The sequence below is a fragment of the Paralichthys olivaceus genome, chromosome 15 (assembly GCF_024713975.1).
Source record: "Paralichthys olivaceus isolate ysfri-2021 chromosome 15, ASM2471397v2, whole genome shotgun sequence".
Classification (NCBI taxonomy): domain Eukaryota; kingdom Metazoa; phylum Chordata; class Actinopteri; order Pleuronectiformes; family Paralichthyidae; genus Paralichthys; species Paralichthys olivaceus.
In genome coordinates, this window is record NC_091107.1 from 16,665,627 (window position 1) to 16,692,822 (window position 27,196).

General features: G+C 40.5%; 1 protein-coding gene across 1 annotated transcript in view; it reads right to left on the reverse strand.

The window, feature by feature from the left end:
* fgf11b (fibroblast growth factor 11b) overlaps positions 1-25,887 on the reverse strand; it is a 39,259-nt gene extending 13,372 nt beyond the window's left edge. The window contains exons 1-3 of the mRNA XM_020085551.2: positions 24,811-25,887; positions 7,229-7,339; positions 6,203-6,306 (exon numbers count right to left, since the gene is read on the reverse strand). Coding sequence (XP_019941110.1) covers positions 6,203-6,306; positions 7,229-7,339; positions 24,811-25,003 — 408 coding nt within the window. The 5' untranslated portion in view covers positions 25,004-25,887. The remainder of the gene's footprint in view (positions 1-6,202; positions 6,307-7,228; positions 7,340-24,810) is intronic.
* Positions 25,888-27,196: the final 1,309 nt, after the last annotated feature.

Here is a 27,196-nt window from a genome sequence, read left to right on the forward strand (position 1 = left end):
ATTTCTGCACCTCATCTCTTTTCTCTTGCTCTGACCATTTATTCTCTCGGCCACTCTTCCTAATGTCCACGTTTCCTGCCGTCCGGTGATAAAAGGGATGTTATCTGGCGGCTGGTGTTGTCCTGCATCTCAATGCAATCCTCTGATGAAAAGACGAAAGAGGACAGAACTTTTTCATCACACTCCTCTTTCATGCTCTCTTTAGTGTTTCAGGCCTACAAAGATCACACACACTTGTATTCAATGTGGAATTATTAATGTATTGCAATAAAGGCCCATATTTTTTCCTACATTTGCCATAGTTGACAACTGTGTGACATCCATGGTGAAACCTTTATCCACTTGAAAAAGGTGGTTCTAGATTTCACATTTCCATTTGGAGTTTTAGAGCCTTTGCTCCCTGTATACTGGAGGTCATGGTTTACAGCTTTTAAGTCAATCTAATAATAATTACTGTCTGTATGTGTCTTGCATATATTGAGAACCATTCATCTTATCGCCTTCCCACTTGGCATGTGTATTGCTAAGGGCCCAAGGAAGTGTAGTGTCAAATTTGGTGCAATTTTTACATGCAATACATTCAATATAAATGCACTTTAAATAAACAGACGACCAGCACTCTGTAGCAGCAGTGACAACGGATTCTGCAGTTGGGGAACTTTGAATAACTTTGAACAGCTCAATCTATTCTAAACAGGCAGTTTTAGAACAGGTTCTGCACTAGTAAACTTTTATTTTTTTATTATTTATTATTTAAAATTACAGATCTGAAATAAATAAAAACTTGTCAGGGAAAATGGAACTCTACACCATCAGCAAAAAGATCTCCCTCTGCTGGAGTTGCTTGATCTATAGTTAGGCTGCAAGTAATGGTTATTTTCTATATTGATTAATTTTTCTTTCCCTTGATTAATATTTTGTAAAATAAATCAAATCCAAAATGTGTAAAATGTTAAAATAACATACTTAACAACGTGTCTGTAATATATTGTCACCATATTGCCTGTAGTGTTGACAAACACTAAAATCCAATAATATTGAATTGAATTTCTCATAAGACACTAAATAGCAGTTTATCTGCACAAATGACAAATTGGAAATAGATACTGTTTAAGATGTCTTTATTTTCCTGTTGATCGACAAATCAATTTATCAACCAACCAACGCAGCTCCGCTCTACAGAAGCGCTTCACTTGCGATCATACAGTAGTGTGGGTACAACGGAGGGTCTTCTCTCACAAATAATCTTTGAACATTAATTAGTACGATCTGATCTGCTGGCAGCAACGTTTATCATTTTAACCAGTGAAAGTGATGGACACCAGCGACTGAGAAATACGAAGCTGCTACCAGAATGTGTTCTACACTGCTCTATGCTAATAAGAAAGATCCATTAGCGTACTTGTATCTTGACAATCTGTTTGTCTGAGCAACGTCAGTCACTGGTGCACCCAAATTATTTTTTTCTCACGTCACACTCTCTAATTTTCACTTGGGTATGCAGCATAGTGCTCGCTCTGTTGAGGCAGCTGTGGTAATGGAGAGCAGCTCTCAGGGGAACAAAAAAAAATACAGTAGATAAAGAAAGGACTAGATTTGATCAGCTTTAAACGTTAATCTTGTGCACAGAGTTTTGGAGTAATATGATTGAATTAAGCAAAGCTCATGTCTAAACTTAAACTGGAACAAATATGTGAAACTTGTCAACAGTCATGTCAGTCTCATTCAACACACAGACACACACACACACACACACACACACACACACACACACACACACACACACACTGGGTCTGTGTCTATGAGGAGTTTTCCAGAGCACATAGATTATAAAATGGGGCAAGAATGAGCCGAGCTCTATTTTTGTATCAGTATCAGCCATTTCCTGTTGTTACCTACAGGTAGTGAGGCTTGTGAGATTTATGCTTGAGACGAGGCAGCAGTGAACTTCCTCTTCTTTGTTGCAGAGCTGGGCCCAACAACCCTGTGTGTGTGTGTGAGTGAGGGGCAGGAGAGAGGGATTCAAGAGAAAGCTGTCAGCTTTTTTCTTTCTTTATTAGGATCCCTATTAGCACCAGCATAACTTTTGTTTTCAGAGGGTTCCACCACCCATACACACATAAACAAGCAGTAACCACGAAAGACTGAAGAAACAAAAACCGCTCATCTCATTGAACTAACAATAAAGTGAATATTACAGTGGCTGAGACGTCTCACTCAAGCACATTAAGGGAAAAATGCAAATAGCAGAAACAGAAACAACCACAAAGGAAGTGAGTGACAACAGATGTTGACAATAAAATGAGCTTAGTCACGTCATGTGGTCAAGTTATTGATGTTTGAGTCAAGCCAAACATTTGTGAAAACCTAATCAGGCCAACCGCCATTTAAAATGAGATGCTTGTCCCTTTTAGGTGTTATAGTGCAGGTGCTTGGAAGCACCTCAAATAGATAAGCATCAAACTTGACCAGAGAAAGTAGCCCTGCTGGTTTCATTGTAGTTTCTGTTGTTGTTCAATTCCGTTGTGGTTGTGTATCCATCTTGCGGCTTTTGCAGGTGTTGTCAGCCACCATAACACAAATTGAATAATAATAACAATCACAAATCTGTGCCTCAACCTTCTATTTATCCATCCTGCTCTTTCACTCATTTAATCCCATGAAAACAACAGAAAACATGCTTTCATGAGAAAGCAGCATAATAACCATCAGTAAGCAGAGGCAGTATATGCCAGAAGATGAGGAAATGGCTGGAGGGAAGCGATGAGTCGCTCTGTCAATCACCCCGATTTCACTGAGAGTGACAGTTATGTGCTTATTTATCATAAGTGAAAACATTCCTCATCGTTGACATGCACGTTTGGCGTGCTTTTAAATGTAAATGCGAATATGAACATGCTCTTACAGTGCAGACATATGGATAAAGGACCATATCATGCCACCTGCACTCCCTCGTACTCCAGCAAATTAGTACATCACACACACTATAGAGAATAATGCAAGGCCATAAAACCAAACATCCATAATATAGTACAAGAAGGCAGCTGTTATACAGGACCAATTTCAGCTCATTCCTGTAAATGTGTGTGTGTGTGTGTGTGTGTGTGTGTGTGTGTGTGTGTGTGTGTGTGTGTGTGTGTGTGTGTGTGTGTCAGGGAGAGGAAACTCTGTGAAAGAGGTCAGCGTGGGATTCAGTGCAGCTATTGACTGCTGCTGAGGAAATCCCTTTCCCTTGCTGTTCACAGAGGCGAGGCACCAGAGTCTAATGCATGCTAATCAACGGCTCAGAAGATAATAGCAGATGGTGTATTTGCCATAAATCAAGATTTAACTCACACATCTACAGACGACGCTAGCTCCTTTACATCTCATGCATAAAACCACACTTGCTTTTGCCGCTTTTGCATGCAATTTTCCATACGTTCTGTTGAAAGCAACACACAAATATCCACAGAAGAGACATATTTATATCATATTTATCTCACAGCACAGACATTCATTTTTACATATGTGTGCGGTAAACTGCAATAGTGACATCCTCTTTGATATTTTATTCTCATTAATGCAAAACTGGGAAAAACCTTCAAATACACATCATCCAACTTACAGGTACTCTGGTGCTGTAGAGCTACAAGGATATGATGCATTCCGAGCCTGGTCACTGTTATTTATAGAACACATGTCTACCTTTATTACTCTTGTGCTGTTATCTTTTACAGAACTGGAAAGATAACAGTAAGATAAGAATAATAAAATGTCCCTGTAATATCCACGTATTATTTACCACATAGCCATGGTTTGTTTCTGATAACGTGTAAACAGTGTGATGTGATCAGACTACATGGTTTGAGACTATGAAACCAGCTCTGTTTAGGCTGCTCATTCAACTGATCAACCTGGAAGTTTCACCAGCTGCTGAGATGGGCTTCAATACTTTCTTGGTTTGAAAAGGAAACAAACAGAGGAACCTATACACAGCTCTACAAATTCCAGAGAATTAATTCCACATCTGTCTGTATTTGGAACGCATATGTTGTAAACAAAGCTGTGAACTTTACTCTGAAGACTGTGAATATTTCCCAATGGACCTCTGAAATAGCTGATGTACAACACCAGTTAAGTTAATCAATCAAACTCATATCAGAGACACATGTGAACAGTAATAAAGAAAATTCAGTTCCATTTCTAAAATACATTGACTATAAAGTTTTCATTGCAGATAAACCAGGTAGGATGAACACTACATTTTCTATCTACACTCTGCAACTTAGACTGTTTATAAAAAGCTCTGTGCACAATGTCCAGCATGCAATCTATCAAAAGTGACAGTAACATTGTAACTGTTTGACTCGTAAATGACGAGGAATAAGTCTGAAGTAGCTCCAGAGCGTTAACACAGAAAACAGTCCATTTTAAACAGGCAGTTTTAGAACTGGTAATTATTATATCAGCAACATGAGCACCCTAAAGAAATGTAACAAGCACTGTCCAAGGTGCTGATCCCCCCCCCCCCCCGAAACTGCCCCATGCTCTGTCCATGGTCCTGATTCCACTGCACACTGGAGCTAGCATGTGTCCAGGAGCTAATGGTTATTGAAGACAATGCCTGCTGCTAATAAAGCAGCCTATCTCCCTGTTTAAGTTGTAGATTTCATCTAATTTGCAACTTAACTGAATAAAGCCCTTATGGCTACTTACTTCCCCCTCTGACACTTTATTCGGCATAATTGAAATTATGCATAGGAGCTAATGAAGTGCTGAATTAAATAAATGAGAAAAAAAAAACAAGTTGTGATACTAACACTGTGTCATGGGTATTACACTTCAAAGAGTTTCTCCGTCTCTCTTTACACCCTCCTGCTACTGCTTCATCTGGGTTTTCTACCTTTGTAATATTATCTATTAGTGTGAAAAGTCACCTGAGACTAATATATGTTGATCTAATAAATCAATCCGAACAGTTTTTATCTGCAACTGATTGCTTCTCTATTTGCCTGCATCATCCGAGACTCGTAATCTAATTAATTAATAACTGCAGAACCAGAACCTGACCAGACACAGTCATCAATGTCAACATGCTTTCTATCATCTAGTCTTTTTGCCAAAAGCACCTCCCAGCTTAATATTTAGCACATGTATTAAAGGTTAATGAAAGTGAAATAATTTTAAAGGGCTTTAAAAACTGTAAATATACAAACCTAAACCATAAGACACACCATATTGTGCATAACTGCCACTATTAAAACAAATTCAAATTCAGATGTTGCTAAATCTTGATTGGTGGGCAGAAGTTATAGTACATGATATATTTTTCCAATTCAACTGTGTCCATATGTAAGAAGAGTTAAGAGGAAGAGGTTCCCAACACATTCAGAACACGATCGAAAAAATACATCTTCAGGGCATTTAAGCAACACATATTTGTGCAGGACAACTATTTGCGATCGGCCCTGGATCCCAAACAGTCAACACTTCCTGCAGTCAGAGACCTCAGAACAGCCCCAGACATATTAATGTTTAAAACCCCTGCTGTCTCTATTCCTCCCTGCTTGTCTCTCCAATACTAACTGGAAAAGTCATGCAGGTAGTCTATAACGTTGTCACTCCTTATCCCTCTGTCTATCACCTTTCTCTCTCAAACTATTCTCTCTCAAACCTTCATGTAAACCTGCATACAAAACCAAAATACATGCAACTGTCTCTATGCTATAGATGATAACGTCATCCTTATGTTTTGGCTGATGTGCCTCTCCCTGGAAATGAAAAAGAATGCCTGATTGAAAATGAGCGCAGCTTTCCAGATTCCCACTCGTGAGCGGGGGGGGGGGGGGCCCACCTTCGATTACAGGGTGTTAACCTTCCCAAATATATGTAAATGTCATGATGTTAAATCTTGGTAAGCATTGGCCCTGCAAGGTCCAAGATGATTTGAAACATTAATGTATTGTCAGTGTGCAGTATTACTCTACTGTTTCCCTTCTAGGTTCTTAGGTACAGATATGCAGTATGTACACCACATACTTTAGATACACATAATACGAACTGTGTAGGTTAGGTTAAACAGGTTAAATACTGTTAAAGCAGTAGGCTTATGTAACAACCTGCATGCTTAGTTATCAGAGCAACCATATTTGTGTTTTTCATCTGGTGTCACGGTGGTTGATGAAATGAAAATTAGTTTCTTGTATATACACACACATACCGAGGTGTAGAGGTATCCTTCACTATTCATGGCGAGGTACAGCCCTGTCTTTGCCCCCTGGATCGCCACGATCCGCAGTCCCACTGGAATCAAGTTGAACTGTGCTAAATTGGGGAATAAAGTAGGAAGGAAAAGAGAGAGAGAGAGGGACAGAGAGAAAAAATAGAGAGTCAAGAGAAGATTGTGAAATCAAACTGCAATACTGAAACTGTAGCAGGCCGAATGGCTGCAACATCCCTGCCGCATGCCATAGCTCTCTTAAAGCCAAACGCTGTGACCTCTCAGAGTTTATGTTTGTGTAAACACAACACCATGTCACCTTCTCTGTGCTTTACACTGCCTCTAAACCTGGGTAATAATGGAGATGCTCTGCCACACCAAATAGAGCCTAGAGCAAAGACAGCTAAAAGTGGGCAGGTGAAGGATAATGTAGGTTGTAGAATGAATATCATTTTTAAATTCTTTTGAGAAAGGGCTTACTTTTGAGTGGAAGGTCAAATCGGAAACACAAAGAAATGATAGTAGGAAAAGAACACGGCATATTTTCTGGTCTGAAAACCTAATTTAGACGACTAAAGGTCACAGTGAACATTCATCTCCTCTACTGAGAAGCACTTTAATCTCAAAGTGTTAGATTCAGTTACAGTTTAGATGGATGTTAGGGATGAGAACCAGGCATTTCTGAGTATGAGCAAGGACACTTTCAATTAGCACTTTTTCAGGCAGTTTTACGTGATGTTGCAAATTTGACATATGAGCTGACAAAACCCTAATTTCAGCTGCAGGGATCCTATCGTACAGTGAGTCTGTTAAGCTTACTGAATACAGGGCAGCACTTTGCCAAAGCTGGAGTTTGTGCTCCCTGTGAGGGTATCAGCTGCTCCAAACTCAAGCAGAAAACTGAGTGTTCCCCTGCTCAGTTCCTCTAACTGCTGCTATAGAGACTAGACTGTGAATAATTTGATTAAAAAGACAGAAACCAACCAAAAGCAAAGACATGGAGGCTGCAGAGAAAAACACACTCACAAAATGAGCTGCTTTCATCCCTTGTGCTGTCCATCGTGCCGTCAGGCTGCATCTGCAGGTAGTATCCGTGTTGGCTGTATAGACGGGTAACAATGCCTTTCAGCTGCGGCTCTGCAAGAGAGCACAGAAGAACAACATTGTAGTTGACAGGTTTTGCGGTGAGATGTCGAGAGCAGAAATTATGTTCACAGAACCTGGAAAAGTAATGGGTAAGTCAAACATATCTGAGTTTAAAGCAGAGACTGTATATTCTCATCACGTTGTCCAAAAATGAAGGCAAAATATCCTGAATAAGTGTGGTTCCATTTTGTGCTTTTGACGTCATTGGGAGCCAGAGTCTTTGCAGTAGTGATCATGCAGTGGAACTAGTGTATGAAGGTCCCACTGATACACATGCTCCATCAATTGTGAGTCTCACCTGTCAATCATGATATTTCACCTTGTTTTTATAGAATTAAATAACCAACTAAAGCCACACCTACTTGACAAATGAGAATTTGTGATAAGAATTACCTAAAGTTATAGAAAGCGTCTTGAGCAAAAGTAATTTGATGTTTACTTCGACGTTTTAGTTTGGTCCCATCTGCTAACATGGCAGGGGTACTGCAGCCATCCACCAGGGGGCAGGAGAGGTTTTATTGGAGAGGTTTGAAGTTATATAATGTTTTATATGTATAAATCTAGGTTTATGTGTAACTATTGGATAGTTTGTAGTGTAGTGTAAACATCAGCAGGTTAGCGTTGTCATTGTGAGCATGTAAACAAGCTGAAGCTGACATTTAGCTAATTCATGTAACACTAGGAAACGGAAATGCTGAAGCAGTTAACAATTCAGCAAAGTGGTGAATAAAAAGCATGTATAACTTAAGCAAACGCATCTGTCTGCAGTCTTGTCACCAGTATTTTTAGTAGCGATGTGGCCATCCGAGGGTGAAGTCAAGTGAGAGAGCAACTCCGTCTCCTGCTAAATAAAAGATATATAATCAAGGGGGCTGGGTGGTGTTGGTGGGGGAGGGGATGGAGGGTGAAGAGACCGGTTGAATGTTTCATGAGTGGAGTCCCTGCAGCCTACTTTGCGTTCATTTAAGAAACAGACAGAATCCTCGCATGCAGAAGCTTTCAGGCATCACCAGTGCCCCACTTAGTCTGGTCAGGCCCAGCGAAGTGACCAGTCTCCTTCAATGCAGCATTAATGAGAGCGATAAGACATGGATGGAGAAGCGCTTTATAAAGGGGGCCTCCCGGAGGAGCGCAGGGCCATCAGGGAATTCCCCCTCCGCTCGACTCCACCCATGCCCTCGCACACGCCCTCCAGGGAGGGACTGAGGGCACTGCGCAATCTACCTGTCGTCTCCAGACTAGCACGGGGAGCAAGAGAGTGGCAGAGGATGCAGGAACAAGATCTGTAGGACAATTTCCCACAGGAAGTGTGCCAGGGTTGAAACATCAGTGGAAGTGTGACCTACTCCCATTGTTCCATGCATACATCTGCAGCACTCACCCACCCTCTCTCTTTCAAAGCTGCTTGTCAAAACATTTCAGTATCTCTTGCTCTTGCAACTTCTTCCTTCTTTTCTTTTCTCCCATTTTCCATTTCATGTCCTTTGAGTTATGCACGCTTTCATCCCACCTAATAACATCATACATCATCCAATCAGAGCGGGGAAGCCGTTCATTACTTGTCCCCACAGATGCGAAAGAGAGGGATGAGAGAGAGAGAGGGAGAAGGAAAGAAAGGGGGAATGGGTGAGCAGAGGGACAGCGAGGAAACAGTGAATGAGATGACACTGTCATTTCATTAAGAGCGACGGTTGTACGTGCTCGGGGAAAAAAACACATTCGGGCAGAAATTCAATAGACAGCTTTTTGCAATATGGCTGCAATCAAAACTCCCTTGCTCTGTGTCAGGGGCACTAAAACTAATGTTTCACTTAGTGGAGCTGGCTCCGACTTCAAACGGCTCATCCCGCCATCCCAACACACGATAAATTCTGATCCAGAATAATGAAAGTGTGTTCTGAACAAAAACCATTGAAGTTGAGCTTACTGCAACTGCATCAGAGATCCACTCTAAAAGTCTGTGTGTGTGTATATTATTCTCCTAGTTTGGACCACACTTTTGTTTCCCAATTTGAATCTTCTTGAAGTAAGGTTTTATGCTTATAAACTCAAAGATTTTTTGGTTTTAGTCTGTTGGTTTGACAAAACAGGACATTTGAAGATGTGACCTTGGGCTACTGGTTTTGGGGGAAGGGCATGTTCCTTTGTCAGCATCTCACACTGACATCAGTCACAATGGAGAGAAATGGACATTATGCCATAATCAAACAATTTGTTAAATTTGGAGATTTGCCAGTTTCCTAACATATCGGGAACATAGCCTGACTTTTTCCACATCGTGCACGACCATATTCATTTGTAAGCCTGTTAAGTGGTCACTGTCTTTGTCTTCCCACAAACATAAACTCACAGCATTTGGGGTTCAGAGAGCTATAGCATGTGACACTGCAGCCATTCAGCTTGCTACAGCTTCAGTATTGCAGTTTGATTTCATAATCTGCTCTGAGTCTATTTGTTCTCGCTCTCTGTCCTTACCATACCTTATCTTTCTCCTTCCTACTTTATTTCTCACGTATTTCATGGACTATATATTAACATTATCATAACTTTCACAAAAACACCAAAATATCTGAAGATTAATAGATAATGAAAAAAAAAATCATCATTACCACCCATATAATCAGAAGCTGCATTTGCCAGTACAACCAATAATACATGTGGGTTTGACTTTTGCTGAAGGAGATAATCGATGACATCATTTGCTGTATGACTGATTTCATGAGAAGTCATTCTTGATTTTTGGTTTAGGCAGTTTTGAAGGATTGTGATCTTATGGAAGGTATTTCAGTCTTTTCTCTCTGTGTTTTCGTCTGCCATAAACTTGTGAGACTCCTCTTTTTGCCTCTAATAGTTCAGTGCCGCATCAAGGCTTTTAACAACATGCAAATGAACAAAACTGTGCATAATCATAACACTGACTCAACTCGGTGTCATCAAATAGCAGAGATGCACCACATCCCCATGTGTATTCTGCCAACTGCTCCCCTCTCACTGTTTTGACAGCACGTGTCTGCATAATGCACTAGCACGCATACACACACTCCCACTCACACACTCCCACTCACACACAAACACACTCACCAGAAACCATTTTTCTCTGCTTTTGTCGTTAATGTTGCAGTTTGTATTGGGATACATACATCAGGGCTCCAATAAAACACGTCACATTGTCACCTGTGTAACATGTAGCTTCCATCATCTTCATTCATTCATCATAAAATACAAAGTGAAATGGAGTACACATCACACCAAACACCAAGGTCACATTTGTCTTCTGAAGGAGTTGGAGAATACATACTGTACAAACAAGACCCACCACTGAAGATTTGTGCAAACCTGGATGTCCTCTCCCCTTTACAAATGTTAAAGGCACATTAATTACCTCTGTTCAAGAGGTTTTCACCCTTGTACATGTGTCTTGTAAGCACAATTAAGGAAAAACTACAAAATGGATAAACACAACACTTAGGGGAAGGATGTGGTAGGTGTCAGGGAAGAACTCATTACATTTTTCTGCGGACCTGGATCAGGGGGCAGAGTTTTTTTGGCTGTTGGGCCTTGGCACTCTGCTGAGTCAAGGTGCAATTTACATCCACATCTGTTTAGACTAACATGATATATTTAAAAGTAATACATTTATTGCAGGTATTGTGGAAGGTTTCATAGGAAGCGTGTAAGGTCACAGTGACCTTGAGAAAATTGAAGAAATTCCTTCCGGGCATAATTGAAGTTTTTATTTACATGGAGAGTGTTTTATACCAAATACTTGGACAGTATTTGAATCATAGCACTGAACACCACTTTTTGATAAAGTTGGGGAACTTGGAAGAGACCGATTTTTAGAAAGAACAATCAAAATCAAAGCAGCAGAGGCTGAAACAGTCTTGACTTTTATAAGAGTCTATCTGCTAATTATAATCTTGAGAACCGTTCATCGTAGGGTGCTGATCTCTCGATTGTTCTTTGGCAATTTGTCTACAAAGTAAATACTGTTAATTTTGTCGCTGCAATGCTTTATATTTTATATCCTTTTATTTTGAACATTTGTTAACTTTGATCCGAAGATTGTGTGGATTGCTTAACAGACCTCTGACATAGCTGACATACAATGTATGAAAAATGACACCTGTTAAATAAATCTTTCAATTCCACATATGATAAACATGCATTTGACAGTGATAAAGCAAATTTAGTTTCACTTAATGAAAAACATTGTCCATAAAATAGGTGCAACAAATGTAATAATGATAATAGGTCACTTTTACAATGCCAGCCAGGTTTAGAATGTACATTAGTATGAACACATTAGTAATTCTAATCTACACTAATACTAACAATACTGAACTAAATGTCATGCATAAAAGTGCTGCAGTGCTGGTGCCCCTTTAAACTTATCTGCTTTTGTCTGAGCCTCATAAGAGTGAGCATGCATTACAAAGCACGCCAACTTCTTTTTTTTTTTCCCTGTCCTTCATAAGCCCTGGAGAAGTACACTGACAGATACTGACACACTGTGACAGCAGTCTACCTCTGGTTGGATTAGCAAAGCACACAGAGTTGTTCACGAGCAGAAAGCCTGTGTTTGTAACATGAGGCTGCATCGAGTGCACATGTAGCCTCGACTGCTCCACAGGGGTAAACAGAAAGAAAAAAGAAAAACTCGACAGACTCAAAGGTCATGTTTGCTGATTTGGTTATGTTAAGGCGTGCTTGTGTTCAAACAGTATATCGCAGGGGGCCAAAAGCAATCATAGGTTTAAATTATATAAAAATGCATTGTTTGAAGTGGAGCATCAATTCACTGGTGGAAAGTACCTGAGCACTGTTATTCAAGTTGTGTATTACAGTCAAATATTAACACTTTGTTCTTTTGATGCACAACACCAGAGGGAAATGTTGCACTGCGGTTATCTGACAGCTGTAGTTACTTTTCAGATTAACGTTTCACCCAAAAAAAAACACATAATAAGCTTAGAAAATTAAATGCTTTGATACAGATTAAATCAGCGGCTCAATCTTTTTTTAGCTTGTGACCCATTACAAAAAAGCATGTGTGTCTAGCTGAGGCCTATTATCACATTTCAGATGTCTGAGATATTAGCAGTTCCACTTTAACGACTGTTAAGAGCACATAAAAGTAAAACTCTCAGATACTTTACAAAGATCAGAGACAAATCCAAAGAAATAAAATAACTGCATGTAGAAGAACTTTATTTTTTCTTTATTTTTTTAATCAACTCATCAGCCCCCAGATTTATTTGTCGCTCTTTGAAGTGACTCCGTTGGGAGCCACTGGTCTAAATTTTCAACTTCTTCATGAAATAGTTACTGGCTTTGGTCACATAATGATTTATATCAGTCACAGAGGATTCTCTTTCGAACAAATACTTATAAAACCTTGCACATAGTGCGAAATAGCTTCACTTATCATTGTTATTAATGATTTATCTGTAATGTACTTTCTTGAGATGGGTATGCTTCAGAGAACACGATATACCCTCATGTAGTGCATGTGGTAAAAATAGACATTGTTCATCAGTGTACTGTTTGTACTTGTGTATTGTGTTACTTATGTTACATTTTTTCTTTATTATATAATTAACCACTTGGTTTGGTTTAATGTAAGCTACCTGGTAGTACTGATAACTTTGGCATACTTTGCATGCTGATTTAGTCCTGGACCACTGCTGCAACCATAGCTCAAAATCTACCCATGAATCTAGAGTCCTAGAATCCTGTCATACCTCAACCCTACATGTTATTACCTGCTACAAAACCTTTTTTGCAGGTAGGAACCTACAACTTCTCCGTGGGTTAGAAGCGGGTGCCGGGACCTTAGTCCAAGTGAGATGGAGCATAATTTGATGCAGTGATGTTAAATTTAGTGACAAACTTGTATTTAGACCTACCAGTGCTAACCAAACTTAGAGAAATCGCTATATAGCTGCCATCGTTATTGTTGTCTTTGGTTTATACTCATTACACAGAGCAACTGTGGCCATACGTGACATAAACTGTGACGCCATCATTTTACCATTTTACATGCACACACAGATGAGGCGAGAGGCACTTACAATAAAGAAAAAAATCGTTGTTTTGCAAATCCTATGACTGTGTGTAATCACGATTCTTACCGTTTGTATTCTATCATCTCTGGTGAGGTGCATCCCAAGCTCAGCAGAGCCTGTACGTTATCTCTCCGGCTGAGCACACCTAAATCTGCCCCGGCAGAACTCTTCAATAAATATGCCAGAAACACAACCTGCAGCCTCGACTGTCCTGGGTATTTCCCGTAGAGAGGAGGCATGTGACTACATTCATCACTCTGGGGACACATGTGGGCTTGAGTGACAGAAAACATTCCCTGATCCAGGTCAGTGGAGTGTGGGTCAAAGAGAGCTCGCTGTCTGTGTATGTACATCAGCACACAGGTGTTGTCAGCACAGCCGACAACATGTCGACTCATCAGCAGGCCTTTTTTTCCACGTGACCTCTCGACACATGAACCAAACACAAAGCAAGTGTGTAGACTTGGATGGCTTTAAGGCTTTAAGGCTTTAAGGCTTTAATTGATGGTGTATGTGTTCTGAGCTGTTATTTACATTTTCTTTTTATCTGATGCTGAAAATTGCCGGTTGCTCGACGATGCGTAAAGTTCAATACCAGGCCCTTATTTGATGAATAAATATGAGGATGTGTTTCTTTTGGTTCTGTAAGTGTTATACATTTTGCAAAAGCATCAGACAGAGTCACAAGAGCATTTTGTTTATTAAATTGGGTTCGTCTCTAATCCCGGCTGCAGCCGCAGCTCGGTCTTCACAGGGATGCCCCTCATCAATTTACATTTGGTGCTGATAATCATTTTGAAAATACCATGGGGGAGTCCGCAGCCTAGTCCTACAGTAAAACCATTCACACAGCAATTATGTATGTGTCTGTATAAATGAGGTCAGTGCACATAAGAACCCAAGGTAATCACTTCATGCATCACGGCTGCTATCAAGGACATTTAAACCCTTAGCTGCAGTGTAATTGCTCTGGAAAAATAAGCGGTGGTTGAGGTTTATCGCTAATCAGCGTAGTGTATAGCTATAGGTGTTGGTTATCATTACACTAATGTATTTATCTGGCCTGATTTTAGCTCAGTATGTCGCTTGCTGATCTCCCTCCAGCCGTGCTCTTGATAAGGGTGGAGGTAATTACTGGGGGCCTGCATGACTGAGCAGCCAAGGGCATTTCTCCTCCTGCTCCGACCAAACCAAACAACAGGGGTTTTCCTCAGCTTATATTTTCAGGACTCCCTGACTCCCCCCATTCTCTCCCATCATGCTCGCTTTCATTTTCAGCTGCTCTCTCTACATGTCTCCCCTCTCGCTCTTTGTGTATGAATGCATGTGCACTGCATGCATGCATGCTAGAATGTGGGATTCTGTCTCTTGTGTGGTGTTTGACTCTGCTTCTAATAAAAGGAGAACATGGTTCCTTTTTTTTCTCCTTTCCTAAACTGGGCCATGTGCTCCACAGTGCTGCTAGTAATTATCAATCTTGTGGGAAGATAGAGGGCGAGAGGAGAGGAGTGAGGGAGGAAGAAAGTCATAAATGCTGGTTAACAACATGGAGGCAAGACTAAAGAATGCTTCGCGTTTGTCCAATATAAAGGAGGGAAGGATGGGGAGAGCAAATGAAAATGGCAATGTTAGAACAAGAGAAGGACACAAAGATATAGAGTGTGACAAGCATGAGAGGGAGGGAGAGGAGATAGGGGAAGACAGGTTGAAAAAGGATGATGTAGAGGAGGAAGAAGAGGGATTGCAGGACAGGGGGCGAGGTTAAAAAAGGAACGAGAGCGAATGAGGTGCATCATGTCACCTGCAACTCCAACAACGGCCTCTTCATTTACATCCGAGGCTTCATAAATCATTTCTCATGACAATGGCAGCGGTTCACATAAGTGAAAGCGAGTTAGTGCCGCTTATTAAAGGCGCTGACAGGAGCATGTCAAATACGGACTCACACTGCCTCCCTGACACACATTCAGAATTGAACATATGTGAATCATTAGCATATGACAGGAACATATCAGTGGCAGTTAACATGCTAAGCACAGGGGGAATGAGAGTGATGATGTGTGGCCTTGCAGTCTCATCAATAACATGGTATGCTATATACAGAGGAACAGGAGCAAGACCACTGTGCCGAAGAGCTCCCCAACACACCTCACCTATCCTTTTTTTTCATATGGACCCTCCAGCAAGGACACAAATAGGCCCTTTAATATATTCACAACAAACACAAACATTCCTCTGCACTCCCAAAGGGGTCCGGACCTCTGTCAGATCGTGTGATGATCACACAAGTAAACACACAACTGAGCTTAAACTGCACAGCAGACGGAACAAGAGAGGACTCAGTATTTGAACCTGCATTGATTTTTCTCCCTGAAACTCTTTTCATATACTCCTCACACGGAGCGATTTTCCCACACAGAAGAGGAAGAAGGAGAAAGAGGAAGCAAACCTCGAGTAGAGACGCTTTAGAGCAGCCTGGCACCAGAGGAGGGAATCCATTGAAGGATTGAAGCCAAACATTGTGTGAGATTAAGTTGAGCTGACACAGTTTTCGATACTCATGCAGCTGTATTTGAATAGACACAGCCAGCAAATAACAAAATGTTTAATCAAACTCAACAGGATTATACAAAGATTTATTTTAAAATGATACATTTTACAAACAAACAAAAAGTAGACCTCTAATTACCTGGAACTTTGAGGAGTAGAGTTTAAGGCTAATTCATGCTCAGTGTTAGAGCCTTCTATTTGTATTCTGCATTAACGTCTCACCTATTTGTGCACGTCTGAACAAAGCAGTACCACTGAAAATCATAGGGGGCAGTATAGTCAATAGTTGGAGCAAGACGATCATGGAATCAATTTCAACAATAGCACAAGCTCTAGAGGCGTGGAAGTGTGTCGAAAGTGACGGTTACATCTTTTTAAACATCTGCATTTCTTCACGTATATGTGAAGGCAGCATTAATGAGCCTTCAGAATGTTTTGCTTTTATCTCCGGGGACTTGTCTCTGCTTTCTGAGTCAGTTCCTAAACTGAAATTCTGACTACTGATTAAGATAATGTAGGTCAGGAAATGTGATTAAATAAGCCCTGGAAGGAAGTTTGAGGTGATATTCTGATTAAAAATACATGACATGTGTTGCTTTGTTATGCACTTGTCCATTTACACTGTAGATTGTTTTCACACTGCTGGGGAGTTTGTAAGTAGTTTATGTACATTTCCCTCCCAGATGTATATTTTCAAAGGCATGTGTCTTTTCTAAGTGAGTAATTTTCTTCCCTGTAGTAAAAGTGCAGTGTGAACAAACAGTGCTTTCTTTTCTCCTGATTAATGAGTTGCTCAGAAACAAGATGGGCAACATGACAGCTTCCCAAAAGGCAAGCCAACTCATCTTGATCGCCCCCCCCCTGGGAGGTTGGCTGCCGAATAGGTCATAAGCCTTGGTTCCTCCATGTTAGTGGATGGGACATGGAACAGACGTTTATATACAGAATATTTGGAAGCTGAGACGCATCTTCAAATTTTTCAGACTGTCTGATACTCTTCATTACTTTCTGTTGTCAGATTCAGGACAGAATCGAGCGGCTGGGTGAGTTTTCTTTTAAATGTGGTACGGAGAGAGACCTGGACCGGCGGCTGCAGGAATGATGTCGACCTCCTTCTGCAGGTGAGGCTTTTATATTGATCCAACAAATCTTATTTCTAAAAGTCGTCACATGTAAATGTTTAAGGACATTTATAGTAGCACCATTTTTCAGTCAGTCTGTCTAAATGTCAGTTGGATGCTATAAATTGGCAGATATAAACCTTTAACAGACACAGTGTTGTTTATGTACGCTGATGTGAACCAATATAAAAACCTATATAACAAGCCTCAATTACATTTCTTTGTTATGATGTTTTGATAAAGACATCTTGGGAATGATTGGCAAGAAAACAAATATATTAGCCAATATATCTGTATCAGAAATATTGTACTCTAATTTTTTTATTGCTATTTGCCCCCAAAATACACAATCTTTTCAGGCCATACTTCTTTTTAACACAATTTCCACAATGTCTTCTGTAAAGGTAAAAGCTAGAACTGTGTAATGTGAAATTTTAATCAGGTATTTCATATATGTAATGATTAGATTTTCATAGTAGTGCATTTTCTTTGTCCATGTGCACTCATATATATTTTTTTCTGGTCTCTACTTCCTACTTCTTTCACAGCCATTTTTCCATTCATGACCCTCTCCCTCTCTTTGTCTTGTCATCGTTACCTCTCGTCCTCCGTCCTCACTCTCTTCCTCTTGTTAGAGGTAAATTCAATCTGTCCTTGTCGGCGTTAATCAAAGCGCCCGCAGATTCAATTTAGCAGGTATGTGTGGGAGATTAAGGTGCTATCCTCAGGACGACAGGAAACAAAAGGATGCTCTTTGTACACACATTCATCCGCCGCCTGGCTCTGAGTAAGACTTAAGGCCATTGTCAACAGCCTCTCTACGGCTGAATATCTTTTCACAGGCCAACTCTAAACTCTGACTGCAGTAATACGCGCAGAGAAAGAAACTGATCCCCCTGATCCCCTCGTGTCTACAGACTTTATTTGCCGAGTGTCTGAGGAGCTTCTCCGACCCAGAGACACAAAATTAGATAAACCTTTAAAACTAAAAAACTATATAAGTGCGTACCTTAATCTTGAATGGATTTTTGCATCATATAACAGACTTTAGGAGATTAGAGTCAAACTTTGATGTTTCACTGTGGTTTAATCTGATGGGTATATCTTAGACAAAGTTTAAGCAATAAACTAGATTGCCTACTTCTTAACGCGTGAACAGCTGCTTCGCAATCCTCATCGACACCATTTGGTACCAGACATTTTAAATCCGACCCAAGACATCACTGACCCCAGCAGCAGTCGAGCACTAATCTTTTGTTTGTCCTGACTAGATGTAGACAAAACAGAAATCTGTTATTTGGAAATTCTTCAGATTTCGTTTAAGATTGGATACCATTTATACATTTTTAGTACTAGTACTTCATCACTGTTACCACAAAGATAGACCTCCTACACATTGAGCCTTGCCCACTACAAACCAGTGCTCAGACAGAAAGTGAATATGGGTGTTCGTGTCCTTATCTTAAATTATGAGGCAGTGAAAGTAATTCTGGGACTCTGATATTCCTCCATATCTGTACTTGACATAGGTGTTAAATTCCACTATTTACAGTCTTGAAAAGGTCTTTGTCACAAAGTGACTTAAAATGTCTTAAAATAACTTGAAATTGCAGAAACCTGCAGTAACTGGAAGAATCTCTTATGTGAAGCAAACACAACCTTGATGGGAAGTCGTTGGAGTCCTTTTTTTACTATAAGAAGGTGATTGAGATAATGTGTTTTCAGGGTCCTTCATGAGAAAGTAACACTTCCTGTCCACTTTCTTGGATCTGCACCAAATTACAAATATACTCATATGTAGCGGTCCCCTAAACATGATTTCTCTCATAAAGGTCCATGAGTTGTCCTCTGCAGCTCCTCTGTCCCCTGAATTCAGGGACAAAGTTGAAAAAGTTGTCATGGATCCACCCCCTTGATTGCCATCGGCACCAAAATGGATTCTTCCTTGACCCTTATCACATCCTTTCTCCAAGTTTTTTGGAAATCTGTCCAGTGCTTATTGCATAATCCTATGAAATAACTTGCACAACAAAATCACACTTAAGATATTTTATTTAAGGTTTTATTTCTAGTGATGTTTATTCAAGCATCTGGAAGCGGTATATTCTTCCCTGACTTGACCCACTCACCTGACTTTATTCAACTAAAACCCCAATTCTTCAACAGAAGCAACATTCCCAACCCTCAGTGAAGGACAACCCGTGTTGTTGGACATATTATTAAACAAGAGAAGTTCATGTCTGGAGGAAGCTGTTTTAAAGTGACGCTTCATATCCATCCCCACCGTTTCACATCTCATCTTCTTCTCCACGTGCAGCCTCCATGACGGGCTGACTCACAGCTCTTTTCATTTCCACCCATCGTCCCTTTAATCTCCGACGGTATCTCTCAACGCTTTGCTTTCTGCATTTTTGATTATCTCTTCATCTGTGTCCACCCCTGTGATTGCCACCCGCCTCCACCTTATGATACACTTTTCTCTGACATCAGTGTGATATCTTTACTTTTCTCCTTAAGCCTGTGTTTACCTCCGCTGACTCCCCCTTCCTTCCCTGTTTCCCTCTCCCTCTCTCCGTCGCTGTCTCTGACCGCTGTCACAGTCAGTGAAGTTCTGATGAGAAGCTACCTAACACTGCATTGTCTGATCAGGTGTTGTCGACTAAGCAAGTTAGCGGCCCCGATCTCTCGGGGTCAGCTTAATGCTATCCTCTGTTGGATCTCTCCTTGTAACCCGGTCTGCTATTCATCAGCCGGGGCCTACCCTAGTGCTCCGAATGTGGACTGGCCCCTGGATGCTTACTCCTACAACATACTACAGTGCACCTCCACGCCAAATAGCCCACTCGATGCTACAAGATGTCTAGGTCTGCACTATATTTGAACACACTTGTTTCTAATGACTCAGCCCTCTTAGGTTGGTTTTATGGTATAACTACCTATGGCATTTCCAGATAGCTCTTAAAATGATTTATTCACGTCTGTGGCAAATTTAATATCTAAATACTGTATCTGCTGTATATTTCTCAGTGGTGGACAGTAACTTAGTACATTTACTCATGTACTAAATGACACATATTGTACTTTGTATCAGTATTGGAATTTATGAAACTTTCTACCTCTCCTCCACTAAATTTGTTGGACAACTTTAGTTCTTTTTCAGACGTCAGTGTTCGCCATAGTATCTCCAGATGTGTTGATGTTGAATGTTTATGTAATTGAATGATGAACTGTTCATGAGTGATGAATTTTAAATGAACCCTTAGCTGGAAAATTCACCATCACAAAAATGAAGACAGGTTCAGCTAATGAAAAGTGAAAACCTTAGAGATACATGGTTGAGATATGACAACCTTATAGAATATGATGCATTGCTGTAGATTAAACTACTAAACTACTAAACTAAACTACTAACAGTATTGGATCAGCTCAATCTAAATAATACAGTATTATTAATCTGAAAATATCAGATAAAATAGTACAAGTTTACAGTTCTTTTACCTTACTTAAAGTATATTTTGTCAGTAATACTGACATACTGTTACTTAAGTAAAGTTTTGAATGCAGAATTCCACCACTGATACTTTAATGTTTCTTCAGTTCCAAGTACTCAAGAGTTGTGTTTAAGATCCCTTTGCTCTAACCTAGAGAAAGGTATTAAAGGTGATACAGAGGGGCAGGCGGCTCGATATCGCTCCCTTTTCAAGTCAGATTCCACCTTGAACAAACCAGAGGGTGATTATTGATTAATCGCTATACATTAATTAGCTGAATTGATCTGAAAAGAGGGCAACAGTGCAGATTACTGACAGCGGGAGAGTCAGGTCAGCTCTTGAAGGGGTCACTGGTAAGGTAGGCGGATGAAGAGGCAGGTTAAAATCAGGCAGATGCTCACACGTCCAGTGTGAGATTTGTGCCGGCCACTTGTATAAGCAGCATGGTTTATGTCCATCTCTATCACTCGACTTTATGACAGTTGTAAATATAGCTTATGTGTGCGGGTGTGATGTTAATACGACAGCTGAGAACTCTCCTCTCCAAAACCACATATCTACAGAATCCTGCGACGACTCTGCGCTCAGGAGACAATGTATAGAAATGTAAATGTATGTTTCCCCACTAACGAGGCATTAACTCGAGCAACTGACAAACTCAAATGTGCACATGTTGAAAAAAAAATGCTCTTGTGATGAATAAATATGGAGGCATATAATCTCTAATCTCTAAGCCTGTATCAAACCCACAGACCTTTTCAAAGTAAATATCTTCTCAAAAATCCTAAAGTCGATGAAGATGATGCAGATGATACTGTAAAATGTACAGATTTTGAAACCAAATAAGAAGAATATCAATCAACACTGATATTTAAAATGCACCATGTATTCATATGTATGCCTATAGGTGGCAGCATTAACAGCTCTACATTATAGCTGGACGATACATTACCAAAATATAATTTCTTGATTAGATAATGATGCATATTGTGATATAAGTCAAATTTGATTAAAGTTTACTATAGCAATTATCTCTTTCCATCTTAGAAATCCATCTTAAAAGCTTCTTTCAATGTCTGACTTTAGGGATTTTTTTTCAAGCCCTCAGTTCTTCTGTGGTTGACCAGACTCTCCTGTTTGACAAAATTATTACCTCCAGGTTATGATTTCGTCTGCGTTTGTTATTAAGCACGATTACGAAAAATCAAATCAATCGATTTCCATTCAATTTTGTGGAGGGATAGAGCATGACCTCAGGAACAAGCCATTACATTTTGGTGCAGATGTTGATCAGGAGGTGGATCAAGGAATTTATTTCCCCCACTCACTTCAACATTGCAAGATTTGCAGACGTTTTTCAAAATGTTCCCAGTTTTCCCATGGAAATAATTCACAGAGCTTCATGGAAAAAATCTGGCATATTTAGGGGATTTATATTTGTGGGTTTGTGCAGATTATGATATAATTCCAGATCTAGTGGAGTTAAATTTTGTTTCATACTGTGCAATTCTAGTTGCATATGTGGTAAAAAGAGGTTTGATGTGTTCGACTGGTCTGCAGCCTCATTTTTAAGGTGTTGACCTTCTATGTAAAGTGCCTTAAGATAATGTATATTATGATTTGCTGCTATACAATTAAAAATTGAATTAAATTCATTTGTGAAGTACAGTTTTTTGAACTGCCTCAGAATTAACCTGAAACTTCACTACCTAATCCATATTTTTGTTTTGTTTCGTGAAAGTCCGTCTCCTGTTGGGAATTTCTGGGCTATTTGTGTCACGTTCACTCTCCTACATGGTTATTTGTGCTGCAAAAATCCCTGAATGCAGAGCCACATCCAAATGATGAAAAATACTGCCTTAGAGAGTTGTCTAGAATACGTAGAAGAGGACTGACAGTCACTGAAAATCACTCCTCCTCGTGGAGAAAGTACAGACTGCCGAGAGTGAATAAGAAGATTTGTGAGTTTGTGAGTGAGTTGCTGAGCCTCACAGAGCTGTATGGCTCAGGCAACAAATCTCAGGGCAAGCTATAAGTCACTGATACCATTCTCATGAAATCATGATAATAATGATAATGCTGTGAACACAGAGTGTATTTATTCATGCCCATCACCCACCCCCTTGCTACTGCAACACCAGACCAACATCTGGTATCATTATGTAAACAACTTAACTTTCATGAAAAAAAAAATACATGGACTTATCTGAACAGATGCAAAATAATGGCTCTCCACGTTTTTTCCAAGAAATAAAGCTGTGGTTACACAGTATGTTGTCATTGTTATGTCACATTATTGAAGTCACAAAATCAGGTTGTCTGCAACAGAGGGATGGAGGTTTCTGTACCACTGACGTGATTGGCAGGAAGCTATTTCCCTTTTAATGACAGAGGAACTTAAATGCACTGAGCCAATCATTCTTTAAATGAAAGTCTATCCTGTTACTACTCTACAAAATGCCACTTAGCACGCTGTCAGGACTTGAAGCAGTCACGACAGAGCAGATTCAGTTGATAAATAGTCGATAGTGTCATCTTTTGGCCATGTGGTGTATTTAAATGAAAGGTTTTCGACTAACAGAGTGATATGGAGTGGTGCAGAATGAAATGAAAGTCCTCATCAAGCACAAAGCTCTGCTCATCGCTCATCATTCTCACGTTCAATCTTCCCAGATGCAGTCTTTACCCCCGCAGGGAACAACAACAACGTCAACAAAAAACTCTAAATAAACTGTTTCTGCCTCAATCAGCCATGAAAGTATTTGGCCTCTGGTTTGTTCAGTGGCATTTCTGTTATATGAATAATTTAACCTAAGCATTACTACACTTATCAATTGTGCATGAATAAAGCAAAACACTTCTCATCGTGAATTAAATAATGAAGCAGTCACACCAAAGGAGAGAAGAATAATGTGAAAAAATAAAAATTGGGGGAATTACTCTGTTCTGTCTCCTGAATTAGTTAATTTAGAACAAAAGAGCAGTTATGAGAAACAACACAGGGGCTTTTACATGTCAAGAAGTTTTGATGAGACAGAGAGTTTTGGCAACACATCACTACTTCTCTATGCAGAGGCTGCGGGTTGAAGTTATGCTTTCAAAGAGAAATACATCAGAGAAAAGCTGACATAGTTACACAGCACCACACTTGTTAACACACATTTAGTTGTGTTGCAGGTGTGGATGTAAGATTTTACTTTGAGATGTTGTCCAGTCCACCAGAGTCACAGGATTGTGTTACAGGTAATATTACAGGTACCATTCCGGTAGAACATTTTGAGGGTTAAGGGCAGAGGATGTCACACCTTGTTAAAGCCCTATGACACAAACTGTGATTTCTGAATATGGGCTGTACAAATACAATAGTATCTTCATTCATTTCCAAATCAGAATCTTTTAACCAGTAGATTTTCTCCCTCATCCACATATTGTGCTTGTGTTGGTGTGGCTGTGTGGCTGCTCAATGAATACATTCCAATCAAATATCTGTACATGTGAACCTCTATGTGTCCAACTGCTGATATTTATTTAACATTTCAAGTTTGTGAATCCAAGCATTACAATATTCTTAACTGTGAAATTGCATGCAATGTGTACATGGTAACTGGAAATTGCAAATTATGCTGCATGTGGAAAAATAAATTGATTTTGCATGCATCTGCAGTCATGCATAAAACTACAGGAAGAGAATAAAACTGCAACTGTGTTATTTAAGATAATTGCACAGTTGATTGTTTCTGCAGATTTCTGCAGAATTATAAATTCAGGAATGCAAAAGCTCCATGTGGTGGATCTAAAGTCATGTCAGCTTCATTTTTCATTTGTTTAACTGCAGGTTAGAGCTGCACTGAAAACCACTGCTAATAGGGAAATATTAGGGCTTATTATTCATGGGAGCAACAGATGTTAAATATGTTCTAAATTGTAAAGTGAATGATTGAAAAAGAAAACACATTACATAAGCTTTTGATGGACTGAATAAACCAAATTTAATTTGGTTTAAAAGAGAAATTGACTTTTTACTCAAATAAAATGCAATAAATTTGAAAATTAATTGAATTATGGAAATGTCTACTGTAGATAAATATTATTTTATTTAATTAATTGGAAAATTGTTCAAAATGTGGTTGGATATTCACTACAACATTAACATACTTTAGTTCAGCTTTCATTTCAGACCAAATGTCCCAAGAGAAAGAACAAGCAGAGAAAGATGACTAGCGGGGACTCACCCGGTCTTTTGTCGGTTCGACTTTTTCGACCCCCGCAAAGTCGAACTTTGGAGATGAGGACCAGGATCTGTTTCTGGCACAGGGACTTGTTGCTCTTGGGACAGGGCTTGCGCTTGTTGGCTACCGGTCGATTGGTTTGGTCCTCCTTGACCGCCCGTTTCTGTCTAATGAGAGAGCTGGCAAGAGCTGCCATCTTCCCCCCCTCTCACCTTTGGGAGGGGGGTGTGATTTCCTTCCCAGTGCCCCCTTTTTGCTGGTTTGGCTCTTGCGTTCCTCAAAAAAAAAAAAGGAGAAAAAAAAGGGAGCTAGAGTAGGACGGTCGTTTCAGAGAAGCCCCCACAGGGGAGATGGAGTGTCTAAGTGGGTTAACAGGGAAGAGTTTGGTTTGAGGGTCCCCGTTGGAGAGGGACGGACTGGTAGAGATGCAAGTTCACCTGCAGTCCAACATGGAGCTTCAACTCTGACCAAAAATAAAAATATAACAGAGCACACAGGAAAAAAGTGCTACAGTCACATTTTCTGTTCTAATAAAAGGATATTTCTTAACCTCTTCCACTCATCTTACACATCAAGATGCACCTTAAGAGCCAATTGTTCTACTGCAAAATAAGTCACCTACTTTAAATAGACAGCACCAACGAGGAGCAGCTCAAACGATATTACATATAAAAACACTTTCACTGAAGAAAAGTGAAATCATTTTGAACGCTAAGAAGCTCCCAAAAGCAGGAGAGGAATCAAACTGTTTGTCACCATTTCCCGTGATGTCCACAGAGGTCCAACTTTGCCTCCCATTTAAATGTGGCAGGGTGGAATAATGAGCGGAGGGTCCGGGCGGTAATCCAGCCGACTCAGATCCAGAGGTGGAGCAGCGAGTGGGACACTGGCCGTCTCTGCGGGGAGGCAGCCGGGAACACAGCGGAGACATGGACACGGACGGACAGACATTCTTCATCTGCCTCCGATGGCACGCTCCTTTCCCACAGTCCTCACCGAACCCCCTCCTCCTCCTCCTCCTCCTCCTCACCCTCAACCTCCACTGCCTCCCCCTCCTCCTCCTCCTCCTCCCATCCAAAGTCAGCGAGCGGTTGTGAGAGTGTGTGTGCGTGAATTCCAGCAGCCACCATCAGTAGAGGTGACATTCATGGGAGAGAGAGAGAAAGAGAGAGAGGGAGAGAGAGGGAGCGGGTGGTGGGGGAGCGAAAAAAAAAAAGAGCGAGGGAGAGAGGGAGACAGGAGGGAGGGAGGCACAGGGGCTGTGATGTGTGAGAATGAGCTTGGTTGGAGAGAAAGGGAGGAAAATGTGCAAGAGCTGGGTAACAGCCACTTCACAGAGGATATAGTTTTGTTATTTCTTTTTTTTTTTTTTTACAGCAACATCTCCCCCTCTCAAAAAACCAAAAAGAAAAAGCTCAATCATTTTGACTGCGATAGAGAGACAGAGCCAGAGGGAGGGAGAGGGAGTGCTTAAGATGCAGATTGTGACAGTTCTCTGTCTCCTCCAGAGGGAGAGCATCACCCATGTGCTACCTTCCAGTCACACACACATTTGTACATCTATCTGAGTGAGGACACAAACTGGCATAATGCATTCCCTAGCCCCTTACCCTAACCTGAACCAACTAAATCCCTAAACCCAACCTAAACCTAATTCTAACCCAACCTCTACACCACGTTTTAACCCTCAAACAAGCTTTTGAATTCATGAGGACCTCCCAATGAAGGTATTGAACCTAAAGTGGCCCTCATGACAGCACATCAGCATATTTTCTACTCTTTCCACTCTAATTGTGAGTCTCCAGTCAGTCCTCCTCTGCGTCTCCCTCCCTGACATCCCCTCGCACAGTCGCAACCTCCACAGTCTCTCCGTGAACCCTTTCCTTCAGCTCTTGTACATATGAAATGAAAAGAAATAAAAAGAAAATGGCATTTAGCGTCTGACATAGTTGACTGCTGGCTTAATGATAACCCTGACAGAAACATGAGCTCGGACAGATTGAGTTAGACAGCTTAACCTGCCAACACACACACACACACACACACACACATATACACGTAAACACACCCCTGCTCTCCCTCACGTCTCTCCTCACCTGCATTCTTCTGGAAGTGCATGCAGTTCCCTGACTCGTTTTGCCTTCATTTGGATACATATTCAAGAGCTGACATAAGAGATTTTTCAGAATTTGGGAAAAACAAAACAAACTTCCACAAGTATCAATGGAGAGCACAAATTATGCCAACGTACTTTTGCAAAGTGGGTGCTGGTAAATGACAGTGCCCTGCAGTCAAGCATTTCTGATCTTGTCGAGTTGCAACAAAAGCAAGGTTTGTGCTTACCTTACTCGTTCTGTGACGTCCTCTTGTAAAAACAAAGGGGGCGTCT